General features: G+C 50.8%; 1 protein-coding gene across 1 annotated transcript in view; it reads left to right on the top strand.

The window, feature by feature from the left end:
- Window positions 1-630: 630 nt before the first annotated feature.
- The window catches only part of LOC144155982 (uncharacterized), a 28941-nt gene continuing 4544 nt past the window's right edge, over window positions 631-25027 (top strand). Inside the window, exons 1-3 of the mRNA XM_077687733.1 lie at window positions 631-995; window positions 21322-21392; window positions 24370-24451. Of these exons, the coding sequence (XP_077543859.1) occupies window positions 668-995; window positions 21322-21392; window positions 24370-24451 (481 nt within the window). The 5' untranslated portion in view covers window positions 631-667. The remainder of the gene's footprint in view (window positions 996-21321; window positions 21393-24369; window positions 24452-25027) is intronic.

Below are 25027 nucleotides of genomic sequence, written 5' to 3'. Positions count from 1 at the left end.
TGTGTATGTATGTATGTATGTATGTATGTATGTATGTATGTATGTATGTATGTATGTATGTATGTATGTATGTATGTATGTAGGTGTAGCAGTGTGCTTTGAATTAGTGCAGGCGGTTGTTCAGCTTGCAGCAAACATCGTGGACACGGGCGTTTCTGCATTGCAATTCCGTCTGAAATGCACGTGTAAAAACCATGAGCGCATGCGGGTAAGACCGTCGTTATGTGTACTGGAGCCCGTTTTCGTTTCATTTTCACCAGCTTTGCAGTTACATTTCCTGGTAACGTTGTTACGCAGTGCATGCGCCGAGGAATTTGCGACTTCCGCCACGTCCAGGCCGAAGCCCGCGGTGTAAAACCACGACCCAGCCCAATGCGGTTCTGTCACGTGTGCGTTTTAAACTCTGTTCGGCGCACGCTTTCGTGCGCTTACCTCCGAGGAATTTCTGCCATCTGTAAGCAACTTATAAGAAAGGAAGTGCCAACGGCACTCGATTTTGACTTTCCGGGCCTACACTCTAGAGGGCACGCTTGCTCAACCACTGGTAGCCCTATCGGAACACTACAGAGGCGCGGGGGCATCAGCTTCTGTCACGGCACCGGCGCCAAAACACGCAGCGTGTGCCGGGAACCGGATGACAGCCCACGGCGGTTAGTTTGGCGCGAATATGCAGATGCTGGCGCGTGGCCGGCGAGCACGTGGCTGCGGCATCCCCCTCTCGCCGCAGCAGCCGCCGATTGCTGAGTGCGCAGGCCGACGGCAGCGCCATCGCCCCCCTCTCGCCCGCATAAAAAGCCACCGCCGCGTCCCACGTGCAATCTTCCCCCGCGAGTTTCGCCCGTTTCCTCCGCCGCCCAAGCGCGCGACCACCGTCTGCGGCTGCTGCAGTCATCCCCACGGCACCGAGCCGAACACTTCGTGTCTGCAAACGGACGCGCCCAGTCTCACTCGCCACCGAAGTCCGGCTGCTCCACCGCAGTACCGCAGGAGAAACGGTGAGTGCGAGCATCCGCATCATCCGGCGCTCCGAATCCTCCGGTCTCGTGTCCCCGTGGTCGGTGCCAAAAGCGAGCGCGCCAGCCACGCGCGCCGCGATGGGAGGTTCCGGAACTGCTTGTGTCTGCTGATGCCGGCTTGACCTCCCCAGGAATTCGTCCTTGGCTGGCGCGCGGGGACGACGCTCACGACTAGAGCGCTCCCGGTGCCTTATCGGACGCGCTCCGATGCTCGCCCCTCGGCGCGCTTTTTGTCGCTCCCGCAGAACAGGAATTCCGGGATGATACCCGCGGGGGACTGGGCATCGCGCGGCCTTGGCTTTCCGGAACCCCCCGCGTCCGTTGCTTTCGGCTGGTTAATTGTGTAACGACATGGTGCGGGCGCGCTTTTCATTTACATGCTTTGGGCACAAGGCTGTGCGAATGATGTGTCCGGTGCCTTTACCCTCGCCTTCCGGAACGCGCGAGCCATAGTCACGGCGGTCAAATGTCAGCGCTCTAGGAAATACGTCGTGCCAGGCGGTCTCCGTGCCTGGAAGTGAGCAAATGCGCACGATATCGACTTCCAACACACGCAGGAGGGGAAAACTTGATGTTTGTGCTTCTTTCGGAAACCTAACAGAACTATTTTCAAAAATATTTACCTTGAATGTTGCCCTCTCCAAAATGACTTGTGCATTGCTTCGCCGCAGCGCGCCGGAGTGGTTGTGAGGAAGTGTGCCGATGATGACGCCCAGAATGCGATTTGACTCCAAAAATGGTGCTTGCGATGTGACATAACGCAAGCATGACTTCTTTCACTGCGTTATGTCACAATGCAGATCTCACCCTTGAGTGTAGTATTAATATGCCGGGGCTTGTTGTTCGAGTGTGCTCCCTGAAACGCAATGTCATGCAGGTGCGCTGTGGCGACGCAGGCCCGCAGAACTTCTTCAGTGTTGCTTAGAAAGAGAACTTCGAAGACGTTTTTGAGGCTTCTAAGTTATTCGTCAGCGGATGCTTCTGTCCACTCGGTTACGGCTGATGACTTCCACCGCTCTGGAACATGACAGAACCGTCTTTTGAACGTTTTATTAAATCCGAACAAAGTCATAATTGTGCTCTACATTCCATCGTTGCGCCTAAAACGAGTGATTGTAATAAAGCGATGACCTAAAATGCATGACGTTGGTCCTGGGTAACATTCACCTGGAAATTTTAAATTAGTAGTAGAATAGTAATGAGAGAGAGAGAGACTAAGTTTTATCACTGACGGCTTCGGAACTGCGGAGGAGATCACAATTAGGGCTCTGAATGTTTTCCCTAATGGGTGACTGCGTCCGAAACTATAAATTAATCTCGATCTCCTGCATCACTCGTAAAATAGCTTACGAAATTTTCGTCCACAACAAACTGGAATATGGCTCTACAATTTGGGAACCGCAGCAAATGTACCCAATGGAAGCAGAATCCGTTCAAAACTGCGCCTCCCGTTTACCTTCCCTAATTGCGGCAATATCTGCGCTGCTAATTTAAATCTCCCTTTGGACGGCCGTTTTAGCATCAAGACGTAAAATTTCGCAACCCTCCTATGCCATAAACTAAACTACAATTTTTCTGACCTTCGTACCTCGCTTCTATTTCCACTCTTGCGCTCATCCCACCGCCTCTTCAATTGCTTGATAATCTCACGACTTCTTCGTCTTTTTTTTTTTTCTCTTCGTGTTATTGCCACGCGGCATGAGAGGTTTAAAGCTGGGAAGAGATAAGAAAGCAGGAAAGCAAGAGAGATGTGCTGCAAGAAGCACAGATAGTCACGAAACCGATAAGTTCGAGTCTACAGCATGCAGTCCAGTAACGTGCAGAAAGTCTACCGGCCACCTGCAGTATCTACCTTCCTGCACCCAGCGGTTGTAGTCATCCGGTTTATCTCGTCGGAGACCAACCTTTCTGAGCGCGTCGTCTCGAGCTGCTCTTGTTACCGCGCACGTCCACAAAAGATGCTTGGCATCAGCATCAGCCGCCGCAGCCGGACACTTGGGGGCAAGGGGTCCTACTCGCACTTATCTCAAAACATACCTTAACATTGCAACAGAACAATACCACTACTTTCCACAATCAGTCGTTTCCAAGCGAAGTCCTTCGAAATTCCGACAGTATTCGCCTCCTTTTTGCTTTTTTCTCTTTTTACAGGGGAGCTGTTATAGGCTAACTCCGCCATTCTTATTTTTGGGTGCGTAGACGAGAAAAGCCGCTCCCCTCTTCCTCACTTTCACACCCTCTCCCTTCTGCCATTTGTGGCCCTCCGGCGCTTCCGTGGCGTTTGTTGCCCGTGGAAAAATGCCTTCCCAGCCATGCATTTGTTTGGAAGTGAAGCCGACTTCAAACAGGTTGGCGTAAGCTTGAACTGTGCAAGCTGGCTTTTCCACATTACGTGTAGCACAGTGAAGCTTACTCGCGAGAAAAAAATAGATGGCAATGGGCGCGAACGCTGCGGAAGGACACGACAACGGGCGGGTTGCGGACGCCAAGCGTCAGCGCTACAGGACCTTGAATACCGCGTTCCGGAAAAAGACGTCGGCGTGGCTACAATCCCGCAGAACTCTTCCGTGGCGCGGTTTGAGCGGGAGTATGTGGCCAAGCGATAACCCACAAACAACTCCGCTGCTCATCCACCTTCATTAAGTGGAATGACGCTGATTTTTTTATTTTTAATTATTAACCTGCTGACGCAGCTTTCAGTCTTTGCATTTCTCAGCCCGATGCACTGGAACGTTGCATGTCTACACATCAACCGACTACCCCCCCCCTTCGTTTTTCCGGCCATCTGGCATTATCGTCCCGTTCAGCAGGCTGGTATGTCTTTGTCTGCGCATGTCGAGAGAACACTGTGCTTCGCACAGTGCGCAAGACTATAGGCGTCTCGATCCGACTTGCATGCCATCGAGCGTTATGACCTGAGTGGTTGTATAGAGCGTAATCTGAAGGAGCACACACGCAAGGGAATTGTAGAATAGAGAAAGTGAGTCCTTGCGGCAAATTTTCCAGTATTTCTTGCCGGGTAAAATTTCAGTTTCTTTTGCCCCGCCCACCTGCCCCCATGGCCCAGTGGCTGAGTTGAACAAACGTACGTCAAATATGAACTATAGGTCAACACCAATATTTTCAACGCTCCAGTAGCCTCGAACGAAATAAGTCCGTGTGACGTCACCGCGCTAGTTAGTGAGACAGCCTTGATGGGCGCTGAGTATCTTCGCTTGCTCGCAACCTGACCAATAAGCGTGTGCTCTAGAGTTCCGCGAAATAGTCGATTGCGAGTTGAACATGAATACGCAATTAGGAGTTGGAAAAATTAGTAGCTAGGTTAGCTTTAAGCTGGCTTTGAGGTGACAAAGCACGGTCTGAAATCAAATCCCCGAAAAGAAGTTTCCAAACCAAGACAATCTCGCTCGGAACTTCAAGTGCAGAGAGTAACAGCGGCACTGAACGATGTGGAATGTCGAAACAGGCAATTCAATCTTTAAATCCACGACCTCCAGTTTGAACGGGATGAATGCATCATGGGTGTAGTGAACGTTTCCTCAAGAACGTCGTCCCCACTGACAGAGCAAACGACTTCCGCACTGCACGAAACCCCACCCCAAGGCGATAAATACATCGTCCCACCCGTGAACAATGGCTTGCGAGACGAGCGTTACTGCGAGCTTTGAGCTCGGGATTTTCATGACGGCAAATATGACAAGACGAAAGTGGACTCTGTTAAAAGAAACAAAAGAATGGGCACTTGAAAGGGACTACAGTTTCACCTGGCCCTGTCACGGGGGAACGTCTTCGTGAAAAAGAGAGTGGTCGAGCGCTGATAATTAAATGAAATGCGGACCTCGATAACATACGGGTTGATGCCCGCTATCTATCGGGGTTAGTCTAGAATCGGCATGCGTGGTGGCGGAGTATGTTTGCTTCTTCACAATGATCGAAATGTGACTTGCATCGGTTTTTTGTTGTACCCCATGACTATTATCTCTTCTATGCGAACATATGATTTACTTTTATCTATCGCCCCCTCCTGGAAGTGCGCAGCTCTTCTTTCATCACACGAACGGTATCGAATGTTCGCATCCGGATGCGAATGTTCGCATCCAGGGGCCCCTTACAAATATGAAGTAATATGTTAACCGACACACAAGTAAAACATTAATTTGAAGCACAACTGCCACCTTCCGGTTGCACCAATTTTATGTAGGTAAAACCTAGCAGGGACGATGACTAAATACTCTACAAGCGCTATGAACTGTGGATATTGTATAGCCGTCTGCAATGTATCGAGAGAAAAAAACCCAGTGTCGTCATAACCTGTTTCACGCGAGTAAGTAAAAAAAAAGTAAGGAAAATAGAAAAGTCCTTTGTTTACGAGGCTAACGGCGACAACACGCAGATACCACAATCATTGGCATGCGCCCTAGTTCCTTCTTGAACAATGCCGCGGATGGTTTGCCGACACAGTTTTTGAAACCTCTGAGGTATTGTTCAAGGAGGAACTTCGTTGCGTTTTTGGGGCAGGCCACTGATAGTGGCATCTCTGCTGTCGCCTTTAGCCTCGTTTACAGCGTATTTCCCTTTCTTATCCTTGTCCCTTTTTGTTTACTTGGATGTAACAGGTCATGGCGTCATACGTGTTTTTTTTTTTTCATATATTGCAGACGGAATTAAATCACTGATGATAATCAGCGCTTGTACTGTATCTTCTTTATTTCGTAAGGCGTTGTGCTGCTGAGTGCGAGGTCGCGGGTTCGTTTCCCGACCGCGACGGCCGCCTTTCTGATGGAGACGAAAAGCAAAAATTCCCGCGCCTTCCCGCAAGGGGAACACGAGTAAATGCAGAGCATTGGGGCCTCAGTACTGATTGAAGGCAGTGTTGCTTCCATCGCTTCTTCCGTGATGCTGGAGTAGCAGACACGAGTAAACGTGGGCACGAGCGTCAACCAAGGAAGGAAGGAGCAACGCAGTGACTGAAACACGAGCGACCGCTAGCCGCTATATTTGCAGCGCGCGCAGTAGAGGGAGAGCAGTACGGGGGGGGAGAGCGCGCATGCGCAAGCAGCGCGCGCCCTTCCACGCCCCACCGCGCTGCTATCACGTACCTGTTAGGCCGAGACCGCGACGGAGCGAACGGGCTGACTACGACGCATGCGCGCGCCAGCTGCTGTTGAGAGAGAGGAGGGAAGGAGAGGCGCACCTGCTGCGGACGCGAAACTGTTGACACCGTCCGACGCAGGAACAGGCGAGGCTAAGAAATGCTCTGCATTTAAAACGCCCGTGTGTACGAGATTTCGGCGCACGATAAAGATCCCCAGGTGGTCAAAATTAATCCGGAGCCCTCCACTACGGCGCGCCTCATCGCCTGCGTTGCGTCGGCGCGTTAAACCCTACAATCAATCAGTTAAACCAAGTTTATCGAGCGATGGCTAGCTTTGACGGAAGGTCCGATTGGCGGAACGAGGCGTTTTCTGGGTATGCATGACCTGGAGTGATAAGGTTCGCCTAAAAAAAAATTGATCTGCCGCCGCGTTTGTCGGCGACCTCCCGCGAGCCCGCATCGAATGTTTTATTCACCAATTGGCGCAACCACATCAATGGTCATTTACCAGGATGGGCGCCGGCACTCCCACGGGCGAAAATGTTCTTTATTCGATTTTTAAATAAGCAGGTATGTGCCGTCGCCGTTCTTAATGTTAAACAAAACATACAACAAAATATGACCTTCGTGCACTATTTGAGCGCGAACACAAAAGCGGTTTGCTCTGAAATTTTTCTTTAAAGACGATCACTTACTGTTGCAACACCCTGTATACGAAATGTGGTCCTGCCGTAACGGGCGCCATGGCAACTCTGATGCCGTGGGCCGAGGAAAATCGTTAGTGTAGCCTACGACTCGGTTCTGCGCGTATTTCGTTGTAAAGTATAATTTCTTTTCGCTCTTTTCTTTACACAGGATAAAAAAATGCTCAGACTAATTGCCCAACTTTCTGTCCTTTTGAATTTGCGCGCGCTGCGGGAACCGCTCCGTCCCGTCGGAAAGTTTTCGTAGCAGCTTGCTGTTCACCGACATTTTTTTTTTCTGCCCGTGTATTTTCTTTCATAACAACTGGCCCGGCCACTCGCTCATTACGTTTGGGGAAGGCTCTAGATGCAGTGCAGCAGTTGGCTCTCGTCAATAGGAAATTCCTTTGTAGTACATTGTGCCATTAATGCTAGTCTTTTTTTTTTTTTTCCGCCCCGGCGGCACCTGCCTGATTTATTTTCGTCGTTGCTTTTGCTTTAAGGCATTTTTCTAGTGAAACACAAGCCTGGCCCCACGTGATGGAACTCCTGGCACGTATACGTTCAGCACTTAATACGCAACACCACAACATTGCTTCCAGCCGAGAATCATCGCACAGCGCTGTGATTAATGTCGTGTGAAGCACGGTGCCATAATTATAGATCTTTAAACACAGTCGATAAGACCAAATTTAAACCGCCCCTGCAGCATTTTTTTTTTTTTCAGCACCTGAAACGGTTTAATAAAACAAGGCCAACAAGTACGTCCACTTTATGTGGCCACAAAATATCAGAGCTGTGTACTACTGCTTTACGCGCATCAGAAAACGCAAATAGCTCGCTCGAAAGATTTTCCTGTTTTTCGCGTGCTTTTAAAAGTCCTGGAATCCTTTGTGGGCATGCTTGTGTGTCACCACCACACACAAATCGCTGCTGGTGGCAGGTTTCCTTTCACTTGCAGCAATAAAAGCATTCGATAGCCCGCTTTGAATAAAGTCGCAACTAAAGCAAATCGGACTTCAAGAGGTATCTGCTGCTGCGAGCTAATCACGCATTGAGACCCTGAGCTGCGATAACTGTAGCTTTCGCAAGCACGAAAGGAAGAGGCAGCGTATATCGGCACCGCGCTGCTGGGCTCTTTTAACCAGAGCGTACTGCTGGGATGTGTTGGGTTTCACCGTAATGGCAAGCGTCTGCAAGCAAGACTTCCTTTCGGCGTGGCTGCCTCTTGTGGCGCAATTCTCCGAGGCGAGTCGCAGAAGAAAAGGACGCGTTGTTTCAGCGGCGATAGCGCCGGCGACCCCGTTCGATCGCACCGCCGAGTGCGACCTTGACGAAACGAAAGGCGTTACGAAATGCGGCCCGATTTCCTTGGAAAAGCGAAGCCTAACGAAGGCGTCTCTGAGCGCGGAAACTGGAAGGATCCAACTTTTCTACCCGGAGTCGCCCTGTAGAGCATGTGTGGGAAACACAAGACTTGCACTCCACACCACCAACACACATCATTCCTGGATATTGGATTGGAGAAACGTTTATTGTGCCTGCAGTAAAGCGCGCACGCGCGCTTCGGACGTGGCCTGGGTAGTTCCTGGGTACTTATTTTAGCCGAAGAGGGGTACGTTCGCAACTTTACGTTAAGGTCGTTCTTATGCTTGTAGTTAGAAAAGTTATTGTCGTTTGCCAAAGTCTCGCTTGACCCAAACTCCGGCGACTTTTAGAAATGCATCGAAACCCAGTAGCAAACGGTCTCGGTTACGCCTCAAACAATTCAAAAATAAGGTTCTTGCACTTGAAGATCGAGGTATACTACGCATGATCAGAATTTTGAGTTTCGCTGTTTCGGAACTTTTATTTCGTCACCCGCAAAAGCTAATTCCTCGGCTTCGAGTTGTACGGACTGCAACAAAACATATATCTACCCTGCCCATGTTTACGCCAAGATGCGGCATTTGTGGCGTAGCTATTAAATGAAAACTGTTTTCTGAACGTCTGAAACTGAAACTGACAGTGCTTAGTCGAACGTTTGGGTCACGAATCTCTCATTTCAAGGTTTAAAAACAAGGTGTGGCTCTAGGGTTTTACTAAAGCTTGGAACAAGAGGGAGCGCCATGGGCCTTCCACAGCGCCTCGTTAAGTGCTGCAATGACATCACACTGGATTTAAGTGCGATTTAATGTGGCCTCCGTCTTTAGGGTGTTAGTGTTGACGTATTTCTCGGTTGCCATGGTTTTTGTATTAGTTCAGGAACAATGTATGCGGGATGAACGAGCTAATATCAGTTAAACCCTGACCTGCGGAGTTCCAAGTGTGACGTCACAGCGGACGTCATTAAATTGACGAGGATAGTAGGTCGGTGGCAAGAAATTCTACGCGATGAAGGGGTGGTTCAAGTTCACAATTCGAGACATGGAGGAACACTGGTCGACGTGGAGCCTGTTCGAGGACCCCGCTCAAACCACGCTGCCAGGAGTAGCTATTTAATGGCGCAGGATAGATACATCCGTGATAGTGTGAAATATCTGCGTATTGTGGTTGGCGTATTGTGTATTTCAAATGTGCAACGGGCGTGTTGTAAAAGGTTAGTTTGAAAGGTCTCGGGCTATGGCCATCGTGGAGGGGAGGGGTACGTGGAGTGAACCATTTTCGGTACAGTTTAGAAGTATATGCTGAATTTGTTACAAATTTGTTTCGGCCATTTTTTTTTTTTTTACAAGTTGAGCTAGCTGCACAATTAATATGAACTGACTAGACACAGCGACTAGACCGGCAACGTCTGCAACCTTCCTAATAAACTTCAAACTTCAATGCCATTTTTACGGCGTCACCACTCTCGCCGAGCCTGTCGGAGATAGTTATTAGCGTACACCGAAGGCAGCCGTGCTTTACACCGCCAATGTCGGAGGCTTGTTGCAACATTCAGTGTAGTCATCTCGTTGGCTTTGCCCAGTCGAAAGTATTTTGGCCAGTCAAATTCCAAGAACGACGAAGACTACCGGCATCACGGCCAAACAAAAACCAAATCACTGTTTACACGCTGAAGCTACACCTGATCAAAGGTATGAGGTGCCCGCTTTTCTGATGGAGGAGAAAAGCCAAAACGCCCGTGTGTACGAGATTTCGGCGCACGTTAAAGATCCCCAGGTGGTAAAAATTTATCCGGAGCCCTCCACTACGGCGCGCCTCGTCGCCTGCGTTGCGTCGGCGCGTTAAACCCCACAATCAATCAAGGTATGAGGTGCGCCGTAGTGGAGGGCTATGGATTAATTTGAGCATCTTGGGATCATTATAGCTATCTGCAAGTAACAGCTTGAGACTGCGACAGGTTTCACGTCCACACCGATAAACCTTCTGCTTTCACGTGGTCAAGATCAGACCAGTTTTCGGCTATGCAAGTGTCACAGTGCACAACTTCAAGCACTATATGGGCCCTCGAACACTGCCTGGAAGCTATAAACAAGTTTTCATCTTGTAGCCCGTATTTTTCCTGGAAAGACAATGTCCGGGAGAAGGGGGAACGTGTAACACACAGCGAGCGTTCTCGTGGAATACCACGCATTATTTTACAAAGTCACGCGCCTTCCGAGAAGCCGGCGGGAAGCTGGAGTTATAGTTGTCTCCCTTTCACGGAGGTGGGGCTTGGGAATCTAGTACAGCCGCGAAGGCCCGAAAACAAGTCGTAAAGCCCTCGTGGGAAAACCGGAGAAGCGCCCTTCCAGGAGCGTCTCAGCGAGGATGTCGTGAGTGGCTGAAGCGTTGCCGGTCGGTCGTTCAGAATCCATCAGCCACCACAAGCGGGGACAATTTGTCCGCAAGGCCGCGCGACAGGGGGAAAACTGTTTTCCTTGCATTTTGTTACGGAACAAATAAGCTGCTTGCGCAAGGAAACCGCTCGAGTGGAAAGCGAGCGTTCACGATTTTTAAGCCGTACTCAAGGGAGTGTGTGTATGGCAGACTCGCGTCATACAGAAGTCGGAATTCCGGTGCTCGTGCGTTTTTACGGCTAATCTTCGCCCGGTGAAGTTTATAGAAATGCATACAAAAATACAAATGCCATTGCAAACGAGAAAGTCGCAGCCGCTAACCTTGTGACCATTTCCACCTCTTCAGTTGCACACTGCGGAAGGGGGGGGGGGGGGGGGGTATTTTGCGCGTACTTTTAACCAAACTTCTACTTCGCCTATTCTCATATTGTGCATATGGAGTGTGAGAAGGTTGCACGCGTCTTGCCCTTAAAATCCGGATGAAGGGTCGTCCAAGGCGGGATTACTTTGGAGACGGCCCTGTGACGGTCTACGGGGTCCTCCCATGCTTCGTTCGATCAGAAACTGGGGCGAAAATTGTTAGGGGGTGGGGCATCATGTAATGCTTTATTTACCTCTTTACCAACCCCCTTTGATCGACGCGTGCGCAGTTGTAGACAGCTCAAGGGTGCTGCTCCAGTGCGCTTACCTTTTTCTCGAAGCAACTTCCTTTTGAAGGCTGAAAGCGAGAAACTATTCAGACTTGCATAACCCGGTGAGCACCCCGCAGGGTGCATGTCGTCGACCGTTAAGGCACGCACTCCCTGGCAGCGCTCACTTGTGCAGGCATCTGTCGTCCGGAGAGAAAGCGACATGTTCGAGGAAAGGCCGCGATTATGTATCCGGCCCGGCAGATGCGAAGAGCACGCAGAGAACCTCCGGGTCCCGCTGCCTGGCCGGGTTAAACTGCGTCACTTTGGTCTCCCGGCGCCATAAAACCGTGGCTGGGGGCACCGTCTGCCCCCGGGGCATCCATCAGCGGGGCCCAGCGGCGTGGGCCGTGAAAGGGTGGGAAAGGTGCTCGACCCGGCGCAGCGGGCGCGCTTCGATGTCCGACCTCCCGTGGGTCCGTCCAGGGTCGTTGGCCTTGAGGCCTCCCTCCTGCGGCCTTTCCGGGCCGGCCTTGACTCGCCGACGGCAGCACGCTTTCGTAGCCCGCGCTTCTTGCAAATGAGCGCCGCTGCTTCGCCCCTGGCCCGTCAGTGTCACTCTCGTGCCACGGCGCCTCATTTGGGCCGGCGGCACTCTGCCGCAGGCGGCAACACCCCGTAGCGCTTCTTCGTCGGCGTTGCCCTTCGGCGCGTAGAAACGGCATCGCTTTTAGCGGCGGAGCTGCAAGCTTGAACACTGTCCGCGCAGGTCGTCAACAGAAAACTATCATCGGCGAAATGGCCAGGGGCAATGCTAGGTAAAGAGGTGCGAGGGAAAGTGGCCAGGAGCCGACGAGCAAATGTGGGGAGTGCGCGCCTCAGGAAGTGTAGTTAGGGAGGCCCCGGGAATCGAACCCGGGACCTTTACGCCTGGAAACCAGCGACTGGGACACCCCAAAGGCCCGAGGTGTACGGGGTTAGCAGCGGCGGGTAATAGTAACATGTACATCCAATTGGAAAGAAAGTTGGTGGCCCGCACTGCGTGCCAATACAAGTAAAAAAAAAAAGAATTTTCAAATATTAGTAAAATGGGTTAATTTTGAAGCGGAATAAAAAAATAAACCTAACAACGAATTTACGCGCCCGTAGCGTGCGGCAACCATTCCATCCCGCCTTCCCAGACCGCATCATTACGAGACGGGAAGGCAAGTGCGTTCATGGGTTTCGGACGTTGGAAACACGTAAGACCGAAGAAAGCAATAACCTCACGCCCCCAGAGTAAGCGTAACAAAAACAAGTGAGACCGCCGCCGCATGAAACAAAGAGACGAACCAGGAAAAGCAACGATTCCCGTGGTCTGAATCTAATCTCGGTCCCTCGCGTTATGAAACCGGCTTCTATGCGATTGCGTTCGTGGTGTGATCTCTCGCGTGCTGTTTTCCTCGCCAGTTCACATGCGTTCGCGCCTGAAGTGGGACGCCGAGTTTGCGCTACAGACGCCGAGTTCGCGAAGACTGTTGCCGCGGGTTCTAGCGCGTGCTAACGTGGTAGCCTTTGGGAGAGATGTGAAACCCTGCGTACAAAACGATCCGGGCCTGCATGCAGCCACGCAGAACTTTCAGCGGCAAGTTCGGAAATGCTTGTGCAACAGCCGGTTCTCCGACATAGGGAGAGGGGCCCCGCCAGCTCTACTGTTTCTCCAGCCATGCACCACTATAGTGCAAGCTGAGCTATTTTTGTTGCATTTGTTTTCCGTTTTTTTTTTCTGGCCTGTTGACACGGTTGATCAGTTTGGACAATTTATTAGTAGCAGAGAAGACCGCGTTACCATTGGCGCATTGTCCTATTTTCTTGAAGTTGTGCGAGATGCCGTGAAGATTCGGCACAACGGCGCACTTCAGCTTTTCTCTCCCTTTCTCGCCGTGTTCCGCGTCTGGCTTTTTACTGAGCTGTTCCAGCAACTTATCAGCGACAGATGCCAGAAGAAATGCAGAGTATTCTGACTTCAGACGGGAAGTTTGCTTTTTGAAGCTGTCGTCCACGGCATGGAAACATGCTTGTAAGATCAGTCGTGCAACAGTGCCTGTTGACCTCGTTTTGTTAGCTTACAGTGCGCCGACTGAAACGGTAAAATCTGCTTCAGGCTACGAGAGTCGTACTCCCAACACACATGATTGGGTGAAAACGAGAGCTCGAGGTCCAGGAACTGCATTGTCCACTCACTCGGAATTTTATGCGTCAACACGAGAGGGGCGAGACATCGCTCAAATTGCGACATGACACTGACCACGGTGGGTAAGAACCTATCACGGCTACAATCAAGAACAAGAAAGCCATCTACGTATCGGCACACCTTAACCACAGGCGACCCTTCTAAGCGAGAGACGAGGAGTCGGTCAAGAACTGCTAGGTATAAGTTGTATAAGAGGGTAGCTAAACATGATCTTATGCAAATTCCCTTTTTTTTTTCTGGATGTAAATACTGTCGTCCCATGTAGCGTACGTCGATTTGAGGTAAAAGGCCAGCATGTGTAAGGAGCTATTTGTAGGTTCCGACTCGGTATCGGTAATTTCGGGACTCCGAACTTTCTTTCGGAATAACTTGCGCGCAAAAAGAACTAAAAGAAAATCCTTCCGAGGCACAATGCTGAACTATCGCGAGTGTTGCAATGCGAACGGCGCAGTTCGCCTGAGCTATTTCCAAAAGCGAAGGTTCGGCCAGAGCACACGGAGACGGGCGCGGTAGCAGTCCTCTTTTGGCCCAGCACCAAGCGACCGGGTATCGCAAGTGGAGCGGCGTAAATCGCTCGCACCTGCGGGCATCGGCTCGTGTTGTGTGTGCGACGGGGAGCGAAACTGCAGCTAGGCCGACCACTCGCGGAGGAATCCGATCGGTGGCTTCGCTTTCCGCGTAGCCATACCTGCCCCTGGGCGCAGCAGTTTAAATGCCCGTTTAGCGGCCAGGGTCGCCCATCACGAGCTGCTGCGGAGAACGCGGTTGGCAGGCGTGTCTTCCTCGCAACGCTGCTTGGGCCGTCCGTGACTGGCAGTCCTGAGCGCACTTGCACCGCGGAATGCAGCCAAGTCCCCGCGCTTTACAGGTTAACGTGGGTGCGATGACACCGAGTATTTTCCACTGATAAGTGCTCTATATAAGCCAACGGTGCATTGAGAGAGCAGCGTCGACTTTAAATGATTCTTGATTGAATTTATGCTTAACAGTGAATTGAAAACTGTTCAAGCGCTCCGGTGGCCTTCCATCGCCGATTTGCGCAATGATCTCATTTGGCAGTTTTCGTTGAAGCCAAGTTTTAGAGGGTCTTTGTCTCCACCTCAGATACAACGAAAACGAATCGGGGCAGAAAACACGCTTATTTTGCGACGGCCCGCTCGAGCAGGGTGCTCTAATTACTAGGTTAATTATTAGGGGCCATGTCGCAGCTTCCTTCCTTTTTTTCCCTCTCCTTCAGTTTTATACGCTTAACTGCACCCTCCAGCCCCAGCCAGAGCGCAGTTGACGGCTAAGCCCTGGCCTTGAGGAACGGAGTACCAAGCAAGACGGGAAGGGAAACTTCGCTTCCTGGGGCGGCTAGATAGCGTCACAAGCCCTTGGCGCAGGTTCAGCTAGCGGCATCTCTTGCCGGCGAAGAAACTGCGCGGAAGCAGCGGTCGACATTACGCAGCGCAGCCAAAACGCGGCGTGGCAGCGGAGTTTCAATGTGGCCGCTATCAACTCGTCCATCAGGTGCCGCCATCATCTCCTTCGCCGTCGTAGCTGCGAAGCTGCGTATTCCGCATTTGTTTTCATTGTGACAGTATCTGGTCGCTCGTTCGCGCCAGCCGCAGTGGGCGTTTCGCCTCCTAAATATATTCTTGCTCCGTGCCTTCAGGGCACGTGCCGAACCCATTGAACGCACCTTCATCATAAGCCTGTCCGGATGACTGCTCTTGTACCGTGTTTTTCTTCCATACTTCATTTTTGTTGGCTGTGCCCTGGTCACGAGCGTTCCTCTATATAGCTCCTGCGGGAAACATGTATAGAGGAACCCTGCTGAGTCACCACCCAGTTGTGCCCTCCTGTGGCCCGAGGATGCACGTCGCCAAGGTGTGATGAAGGTGCTGGGGGTGTGTGCAAGGGGCACAGGGCTTCAGGGCGACCGTACAAAAAACAAATAGGTCACGCGTCACTTATGTCTCGTCGTGCGAGATTACTGTACGGTCAGGTATGTAGGCTCTGCGTAGAGTCACTAAATAAAAACCTTATTTAGTGACCCTAGCTCTGCGTACGTATGTAAGGTTGCGACGCTGTTGATCAGTTGATGCCATGACCACAAGGTATTCCTTCGTCCCTCCTGGTATGGAGTCGTAAAGCCGAATAAATATTCGCTGAAAAGTGAAATGTGTAACTTCGTGAATGTTGTTCAATCGACACAAAGAAAATTAAAATTCCTTTTTCAGTAAGGCAAGCTAAATGTTTACTATCACAAAGTGAATCTTTTTCGGTAACTCCCTCCACAATTCGAATAAAGCTCACCAGAATTAAGTGCATGGTTTGAATTTTGAATATCCAGGCGCCATAAGGAGAGGTATCAAAGCAGTTTAGTTTACTTTGCGTTAAGAAGCACCTAGACAGCGACATGGCGTCGCCTGCAAACTCTAATGCACTTTGCGGAAGCGAATACGTCATGCATGCTTAAGGCGACGTGGAGGCCCCCTTGGTGATCCTCTCGTGGGCACTGCTATATGATATGGGCGGGACCGCCGTCACGTGGTATTTTGCATATTTCGCGGGGTTTCTTTTTCGCTCAAACGAGTACGCGATTAGTTCGTCGCTGAAAATACCGCAGTTAGATGCCCCTCGTAGGTACCTACAAGTGCCTCATTGACACTTTAATGATTACGGCAGTACTTCTCGAGTTAATTATAGTTGCAATAATTATCTACTTACATCTCATTAACGAAAATAATACTGGTGGTCGCTTCTACTGTACTGGAAACATTATGCCCCGTTTTCTTCGAGCAACGCCATAGCTCTTTTTTTTTTAATCTCGGTGCGTGATAGCTGGGGCACCCTGTATAGGATGCTTGCGAAGGATGTACGTGCTGCGTGTGTAATCAAAAGGCGGAAAAAGTTTATAGGTAACGAACGAGTGATAGGTTTTATCCCGACTATAACCACCGATGAGGACCGAAGTACTCAACACTGCAGAACACTTCCTAGTCGCCATTTTGTACCGAACATCGGGGCATCTAGCAGTCTGTGCTTCTCCATAATCGAACTCAACAGCATAACGCAGTCCGAGAGTGCAAGATATCTACAGTCCTACAGCTGCGCCTGCATGAATATACTTTTCTCTCCAGAGTTTTCTTTTCTGCGTGTTCTTCGGTCGCTTGTGTGCTCGTCATCGGAACGCCCAGATACGCACCTCGACTACACGTCGCGAGTGGCTTGCGAGGAGACCAATCTTTCATCTCGGCGACTTCACGTTCCGCGGTGCCCGCTCTTCCGCCTCCGATGCCGCGGGGCTCGGGCGGCCCCTTACGGTAGCTCGCTGCGGGGTTTTCCCCCTGATCACTCGCGCAATCTGGAACGCGCCGCTGCTACCCCCTTCACACGGGACGCTGCCTTTCGTGGCTGTACATTCCATTACCTGCTTGGTCGAGCCCCGGTGCCGAGTGTTATGGGAGATGGGACGCATGCGCTGGCGTTTACAGTAGGTTCGGTGACAAAATCGACTGTGCACCTGATTTTTACGTTATTTTTAGTTAACACCCCCCTCCCACCTCTCCAGTTTTCATTCCGGTGAAGCGCTTTACTCGGCGCCGCTCCGGCGCTCCTTTTTGCCGGTTGCCGGTTTTGCGTGCACGTGCGGAAAGTGGAGGGAGGAAGGGGGGGGGGGGGGGTACACGGGAACCTATGGGTTTCATACCCTCACTGATGAAATGTCCGTTGTGCTGGCGGGACGCTTACACGTGAACGTCACAGACGAATGCAACATTTCTAATGTCTTACTGGTCGAGCGGATTTTGTTGTTACACAGGCAGATAGATATAAGCTTTATTAGTCACGGGATGGTGGGGACGTATCAGCCGCATCGGTCCAGGCAGCCGCTGAGGGCACTGATGTGTCGCCAGTTCCCGTTGTTCCTTGAGATTTGCCGCAACAGCCAGCCACGCTCCAGTGGAATTGTGTGGTTGCGTAGGGTCGTAAGGGCACTCCAACAGAATGTGATCCTGGGACAGGGACAGGGACTGGGACAGGGGTGTCTGGCATGCGTTGGAACAGATAAAGCCGAGTGGGTGTGTGCAGTGCATGTTTGCGCTTGAGATGCCTACGACGCAGGAGGGAAACAGTCCCATTGTTCGTTGGCTAGAATAAAGCTCGAGTCCTTCCAAGAGTCATTCAGCTAAATGGCTAGGAAGTAGGCTCAATCGCAAATTACAAACGTGGCCTGTTTCGCGCACTCCGTCGTCTGCGTCAATCTCCCCAGGTCATCCATCTTCAGGAATGGAAAGGCACTAATTTTGAGCTACACACGAAAATCTTGGTCTGTCTGTTTTATCTTTCGGCCGGATGGCTGAATCGAGGTACATACAATCAATACCTTTCCAAAACACTAAATCTGGTGCCATAATTTATACTTGTCAACATTGTTGAGCAAGAAAAAACATTAGGCGTACTTGAGACAAAACATCAACACTTAAAGGGACACTGAAGTGATATGTAAACATTGCGGGATTACTTGCGCAAATTGTAGTCCGGAGTCCCCAGGCCATGTTACGACCACTCTGGGCGCGTTTACGCGATTTTGTTTAGTAGAAAAATTAATTCGAAAATGCTGTCCTCCTCTCTTTACGCTCGCCCATTTTCTGCGGCGTTTTCGTGTGACGTCGAGAGGAGCCGAGCTCGCAATTGGCTGCGCTACTGCACGGCTCCCCGGCCTTCAGACAGAGTCAGCCAGCGTTTCGTCCGCCGGTCGCCGACGGGTCGTCGCAATTCGTTCGCTCAGTTGAAACGAAGCCAGGACACGTTTTTGAATGGAAGAATGGGCCTTTCTTTACTTGGTTAGTTTGTACACTATATCTAGCTCCAAGTCAAGGTCGCTTCACACAAGCGCTGCACAAGCGCACATGCGACGCTTCGCTGACTGGTACGCCAGTAGGAAAATATAAGGCCTCTTGAAGGCGGGAGAAGAGTCAGCGAAGTCAATATATGTACTAAGGAAATAAAATCAACTGATATTTTTACCGTACAGCGTAAAAATAGGGTGCGGGAAGCAGGTTTTTGCGCTGGGCGAACAAGCACAGCGGTCAGCAGCACGACTACGCATCTGCGAACGCTTTTCCGGCTACGAAATGCAATTGCTAGACGTGAGCTATTGTGGAAACTCGAGGGACGCTTACTGCACGAGCGCAATACAACAAATAGTCACCTAAGCTGCTTGAAATGCCAAAACTAAATAAAAGTGTAAACTTGTTTACAATATATACCTTATATTACCAGGGTCGCCGAGCCCGCTCCGTGGCCGAGTGGTCTGGGCGCTAGGTATGTTGCCGCAAGTGTTTTGCAAGTCACGAATTCGAGTCCCCGCGGGTACGTGCTTTTTTTTTGCAAGTTAGCTTTTTCGTTTTCTGCCTATGTTTTCTACATTGAGTTCACCTTTTTTTGGGCCGCAACGTTCATGGCTCCACGAACTAATTCACAGAACGCGCGCAGGCTGGCACTGGCGCGCTAGCGAGTTCTCGTTGGCGTGCTGTTGCCATAAGCACCGACTGCTTGCGGGCAGTGGGCACAGGCCAGAATGAACAGACCCTTGGCCTGGTGCGAACACGCTTTTTACGGTACAGGCATGAGTGAGGCAAGCTCCAAATATGGGGGAAAAGCGCATGACATTTGGGGTCTGCGGGTACGCGGAGGGCGTCCATGCACTGCGTAGGCCTCGGCTAGTGAATGCTACGATTCCAAGCCGTCCTGGGAGGCTTATCTTTATGCATTTTTACAGGTGACAACATGGCAGAAGCGCGGTACGATGATTACTGAGTTATTGAGAATGCCCATCCAACAACGCCACCGGTTGTGTTTTACAGAACCGAAACCGAAACTTGTTTGGTTGCTCACCTTGGGCATCGTCCAATCACGGTGCCCGCTCCTCCCAACGTCACAGCTTTGGTTGGTGCGGCCGCCGCAAACCGCGCATGGTAGTTTTTCTTCTTTCGCGCTTTTTAAAATATTTACCGATTTGTCAACCGGATAAACGATGAAAAGTGTGCTAATTTGAGCCAGTCTACGCAGTGCAAGCAAAAACGGGAGCTTGACAAATTCACTTCAGTGTCCCTTTAACTGGTACTAGGCGGTGTTCTTTTAATTGAAAATAGATATGCGCTTGATATTTGCGACAGTAAATAAAATCCGCGTAGAAAACAGTATTTTTGACCCCAAAATACAAAAAAGAGCTCGGGCACAAGCCTAGACCTTGTGGCGGCATTACAATTCGCAGCAACGAAAGTTCTCAAATAGATGGCGCGCGAGCAATGCAACGCGGGAAAATTGAATTGAGTAAAGCTCCACCGTGTTTATCGTAGGAGCGAGACGGAAAGGGAAGAACGTGGAAGTTGTCGGGGGGGGGGGGGGGGCGGCATTTACATGCCAAGGACAGCAGAAAACTTCAGCGCAAACGACATTTTCAGCGAAGCGAGCAGATGCCCGGCCATTCTTTCGCAATACAGTGGTGTCAAGAGCCTACACTATCGACCAATTTTGGTGTTTTACAGCGAAGCTGTTAGCCTCTCGTTGGTCGTTAACAATTAATTTCTTGTCGTTAACAAAACAAAACAAAAACCCAGGCAGGATCCAGCAGTTCTTTCCTAATACGCCGAGCGCATGCGTCAGGCTAGACAATACCTACAGCATCTGCCGCCAGAGAAGCCCAGCGCAATCTTCCTTTGCAATCAGGCATACAGCCTTGAGTTCAGTATATTCCTTAAAAGAAAAACCACAAAACAAGCATCGAAACCACACATAGATAAGGCGCCTGTGAACAATGGGACCCCCCTATGTGCTCCTGGTAAAGACAAGGTTTGCATCTGCTCACGAAAAGGGGGGGTTGACGACGTTCGAGGGCGAGCGCATGGGTCTGCAGGCTCCGCCGCCAGAGAAGCCGAGGGCAAGTGACAAGCTCGCCGACACGAGGAAAATTTCATTCTCTCCCACAACAGCATATGTGTAGTGGTTTACAAAAGCTTCGCTGGACATCCACTTTCGCAGGGCGGCATGGCGGCCATTTTGTTAGAGTGTTTTGCATACGAAGTAAGTGAGGTACCGAGTTTTGTTTTTCCTAAAATGGCACGTTGCACGATGAGTCAGCATTATTTCCGCTCAAAGAATTTTCGAGCACTGCTGCAACCTCTTATCCTCAAACATCGCAGCTTCTGTACTTGCAAGTTGCATACCGAACCTTGCCTCCATTGCCGCCAAGACTGTGCAGCTGCGAGCCTGCGTCGAAACCAAATCTCCTGTGACTGTTTACTATTAACACGAGGACAGATTGGACTAATTTTCTTGCACGTCAATGGCTTACCACAATGTATTCATAACATACAGCAATTACGTACCCTGACGACGTGGGGTTGCTCTAATTTTAGGGAAGGTGGTTGCGCAAATCGGTTGTGGGTAAGGAACCGTATGACATAGCAATGTTTGTGATAAGACCCACATTGAACGCCTCAATACAAATGTTTCTATCTGTGGTCAACAAAAATAAAACCACATGTTTAATATTGTAAACCATTATTTCGAAGTTAATTCTTATCAGTATATTCGGGAACTTTGTTCCTGCAAATGCACTACAAAACCCATATAGAGGGTGCGTTCCAAGCTCATGCTCTACCCCTTGTCAAGCACGCGAAAATTCTCTTAGCATCGATACGGAGTCTATACTTCAAACTCTTACAAGAAATTTACGCTATAGTAATTAGCTCCCACTTAAAATAAAGAGATGTCACTGGTAAGAACGTGCAAGCTAGAATTTGGCGTCAGCAGAGGCAGGGATGGTCTGGCGGAGAGTATCAAATGTTTCAAGCGTTCGCATGTTATGGCGGCCCCGTATGTTTACCCGAAACCTTTCTGTGCTCCTGCAGGTTGCCTTGCATCGCCGATCCTGACCATGGCATCCAAGTTGACCTTGGCAGTGCTCTGCACGTTCGCCCTGGTGGGTGCTCATTCGTTTCCTGCATGCACGGGTTGTGCGCACATCGTGAGAAAAGCGGCACGCTCGCAAGGAGCTCACTGTTTACGGTGCGCGCCTAGTCTCGAACGTGCGGATGTGCACGTGTAGGCATGCCGACTATTGAGAAGAAGAAAGTAAAAAAGCGCCAAACTATCGTAGGGCGGCACACTCGGTAGGCAAAGCAGTAGCACAAACCCGTACGCAAGCTTTCCGAGGGTCGAGAAAAGAGCGCCGGCGTTCTGTGTTGCCATGGGTGCGCCTTCGCAGCAACGTGAAATTTCTGCGGCCCTCCAGCTTCACAGCTGATTATTTATGGATGATTTCCGAGACGATGAGAGTACTGCGGCTAGAGCGAAAAATTCCCCCGCATTTCCCCGAGGGGGAGAATGTGAAAGTGCGAATGCACGGTTGTCGGCCCGCTTGCGGCGCTTGCGCTCGGCCCCCGCAGCCCACCGCCTCGCCGCCTTCTCTTCCATCTCTTCCATCGGGTTTGTAGTATCACGTGTACACCACGCAGTTATCAAGCCGCTATAACGCCGCTGAGTCGCCAACGCACGCCGCTGACGACGTAGTTTGAATGCGTTAAAGATATAAGGCGCGTCACTAACACTGATATCAGCGTCGCGTCCGTGGCTTGGTCGGTAGAGCGTCGCGCTGCGGCCGCGAAGTCCTCGGATCGAAACCTGGCGCCGGATGCTGTTTCTTTTTTAAATATAGAGGAGCACTGCGGACGCCGCCACCGCCGCCGGCGGTGGATGGTTTGGGGTCGCTTATAAAGTGCATTCGCACTTAAAACGCTAAAGCCCTGTGGGGAAATTCTCCGGCAGTAGCACGGACAGAACGCTACACACCAGAGACAGAGAAGAGGGGGGGGGGGGCGGCAAAGTCTGCCGGCATGTGTTCCCCTAAATATTTTGTGGCGCCACGCGAAATCGCTGCATGAACGCGATGAGAGAATGACGACGATCAATTCTCAATTACTTGTATGCCAACAGGGGTTTATGCAGAATTTCGACTTTTTTTTTGGGGGGGGGGGGGGGGGGGTGTCGGCGGGATGTTTGGGGGGTGTTGTATAAGGCAGGGTGCTTGTGGTTTTGGAAATTTTTTTTTGGGGGGGTGGGTGGGGTGGTGAAGTCCTTCTGGGGGGGGGGGGGGTGTAAATCCCTGTATGCCAACTTGTCCTTCTCCGACTTTGTTTGTTTCCTTGTTCATCCCACACGCGCATTCATGAAAGAAAATGAACGGGGATAAATCATTAGTATACACGCCTAATGTGATCGGTTAACCAATGATTCCCTCGCCGCCAACAACAGAAGCCTCGCGGGAGTTGGTTTCGCCACTTGCTGCGTGCCCTGGAGCCGTAGTGTCGGAGAAGCCGATAAGCTGCGCACTGTGCCCGTTCGCCGCTGCTGTTGTCGAAACAGGCGGCCTTCCCGCGGGTATGCAATTCCGGCGCAATCGACTCGCGAAGCGGGGCAACTTTTGCCGCGAGTTAGGGGTCCATACGTGCGTACGTGCACGCACCGGCGAAACGGTATAAGGCGAAACCACATGCAACGTTTTGGTCGCGTCTTGCGGCCGTCTGCGGCGCCTGGCGCCGACGCGGAACGGGCGTTGGAGAGGGCGAGCAACCACATGGGACGCGCGAAGAGCGCTTCTCCGATCCAAGTTGCCAGACTTACTTTGGTAAGGGCAGCATCGTTCTGTTTAAGTAATTCCTAATAAACTGAAGAATAATCAAAACTTCAACAAACAAAACACGTTAAATTGATGTTCTATTAAATAAAGTGCTAAAGAGCCGCCAAATAAAGAGCCGCCATGTTGCGTGCGGAGAGGGACCGGAAATTGAGGATAGCAACATCCGGCGCAGACGCCGAAAACGGACCGAAAATCTGGGACGCGCAGACACCGGCGCTCCGAGCGCGCTGCTGTGTATTTGGTGGCGCGCGCTGAACGCGCGTCGCCGCGGACGGTCTCCAAACGCGACCAAAACGTCGCATGTGGTTGCGCCTATAGGAGCTCGCGAATGTGTACGACTGGTTGAATAAAACAATTTTCGCGCCTTCGCTCAAAAAACTTACTATTCTATTGACCAGATACTTTCCTATTTCGGACGTTCGATTAGCGGCGACAAAACGAACTTGCACCGCGCGCGCCTCCCGCGGTGGAGAGGTGCAGCGTAATGTCGACCGGCTCCGCCCTGGTCCCAACCCTTCCCTCACCCCACCGCGTGGTACTGGAGTGCTACTGGTACTGGAAGCGCATATATTAATGCGCACGCGTTATGCGGCATATATGCGTTTAAATGTCACTCCAAAGACACACACACACGCACACACACGCGCACACACGCACACACACACACACACAGTTCTTCATAGAATAGATCGCAAGTGCACGCTCCCATAAAAAAGCCCCTCGTCACTCACACAAAATAAAGAGCAAGATGGTCAGGCACGAGTATGGTGTATGGAAACATTGATCAGTTAACTGCATCGGTACAATAGAAGCTAGGTCGTGGACAGAAACATGCGGGACCTTTCATTAGTTTGTCAAATGCGTGATTAGTGCCTCCACAGTTGACACAATTGGTTTTCGAACTGTAGCAGATCAGTAGGGCCCCTAAGAGGTTTTGAGTGGTCAAGCTCACTCGCTTGGTAATGTTTTCTGCTCGCCTCTTGGACAATGGGCGCTCCTGTCTCTAAGCTCGCGTATCTTTAGACAGTGCCCCATTAGTGCTAAGTGTCTGGCTATATCTCCCTTTTGCAAATTGGGAAGAGGGGGTTCTGTCCCCATACCCAAAATTTAAGGGGCCTCCACGCCAAAATCCTTGCCCCAATCTTTCTGGACAATAACCAGCATGAAACACTTATTTTCATTATGTGCAACTATATACCACATGAAAACGCGTGTGTGCTGCACAGTGTTGGAATAACCCTTTGTCTTCCTCTTATTCAAGATTGGAGGCTCCTGGACCTCCCGGTTGCCAAATTCCTGCACGGGGCCAGAAGACTGCCTCCCCGGGGAATGCTGCGTTATCGGTGAGCGCTACAAATATGCTTGCCTGAATAAAATATGCGCAATTCCCTAGTTGCAGCTGTAATCACGATTGTGGCACCACACTCTGAAGTCTTAACATGCATGTCTAAAATTCCGCAAAACAACCCTAGCACAGTCGTGCAACTCAACATTCAATGGTGATTCACGCAATTTCAGCGCATAAAACATTTTTATTATTGCCAGTCTCTCTTGCTCAGACCATCAGCCATGCTCAAAATTTGATTGATTGATTGTGGTGTTTAACGCGCCGACGCAACGCAGGCGATGAGGCGCGCCGTAGTGGAGGGCTCCGAATTAATTTTGACCACCTGGGGGGCGTTTTTGCTTTTCGCCTCCATCAGAAAAGCGGCCGCCGCGGCCGGGAATCGAACCCGCGACCTCGTGCTCAGTAGCGCAACGCCTTAGCCACTGAGCCAACGCGGCGGGTATGCTCAAAATTTCCATGCATACCCATTCAAAACATTAAAGAGCGCTACAACAGGTGTGATGTTAGCACTCTAATTTAACATTGCTACTGCAGTCCACTTGACCGGTCGTGGCAATATTTCCAATTGCGC

The sequence above is a fragment of the Haemaphysalis longicornis genome, unplaced genomic scaffold (assembly GCF_048455015.1).
Source record: "Haemaphysalis longicornis isolate Haplotype H1 unplaced genomic scaffold, Haemaphysalis longicornis Haplotype H1 scaffold_1, whole genome shotgun sequence".
Lineage (NCBI taxonomy): Eukaryota > Metazoa > Arthropoda > Arachnida > Ixodida > Ixodidae > Haemaphysalis > Haemaphysalis longicornis.
The sequence above is the reverse complement of the archived record's forward strand: the minus strand, read 5'-3'. Positions and strand labels throughout refer to the sequence as shown.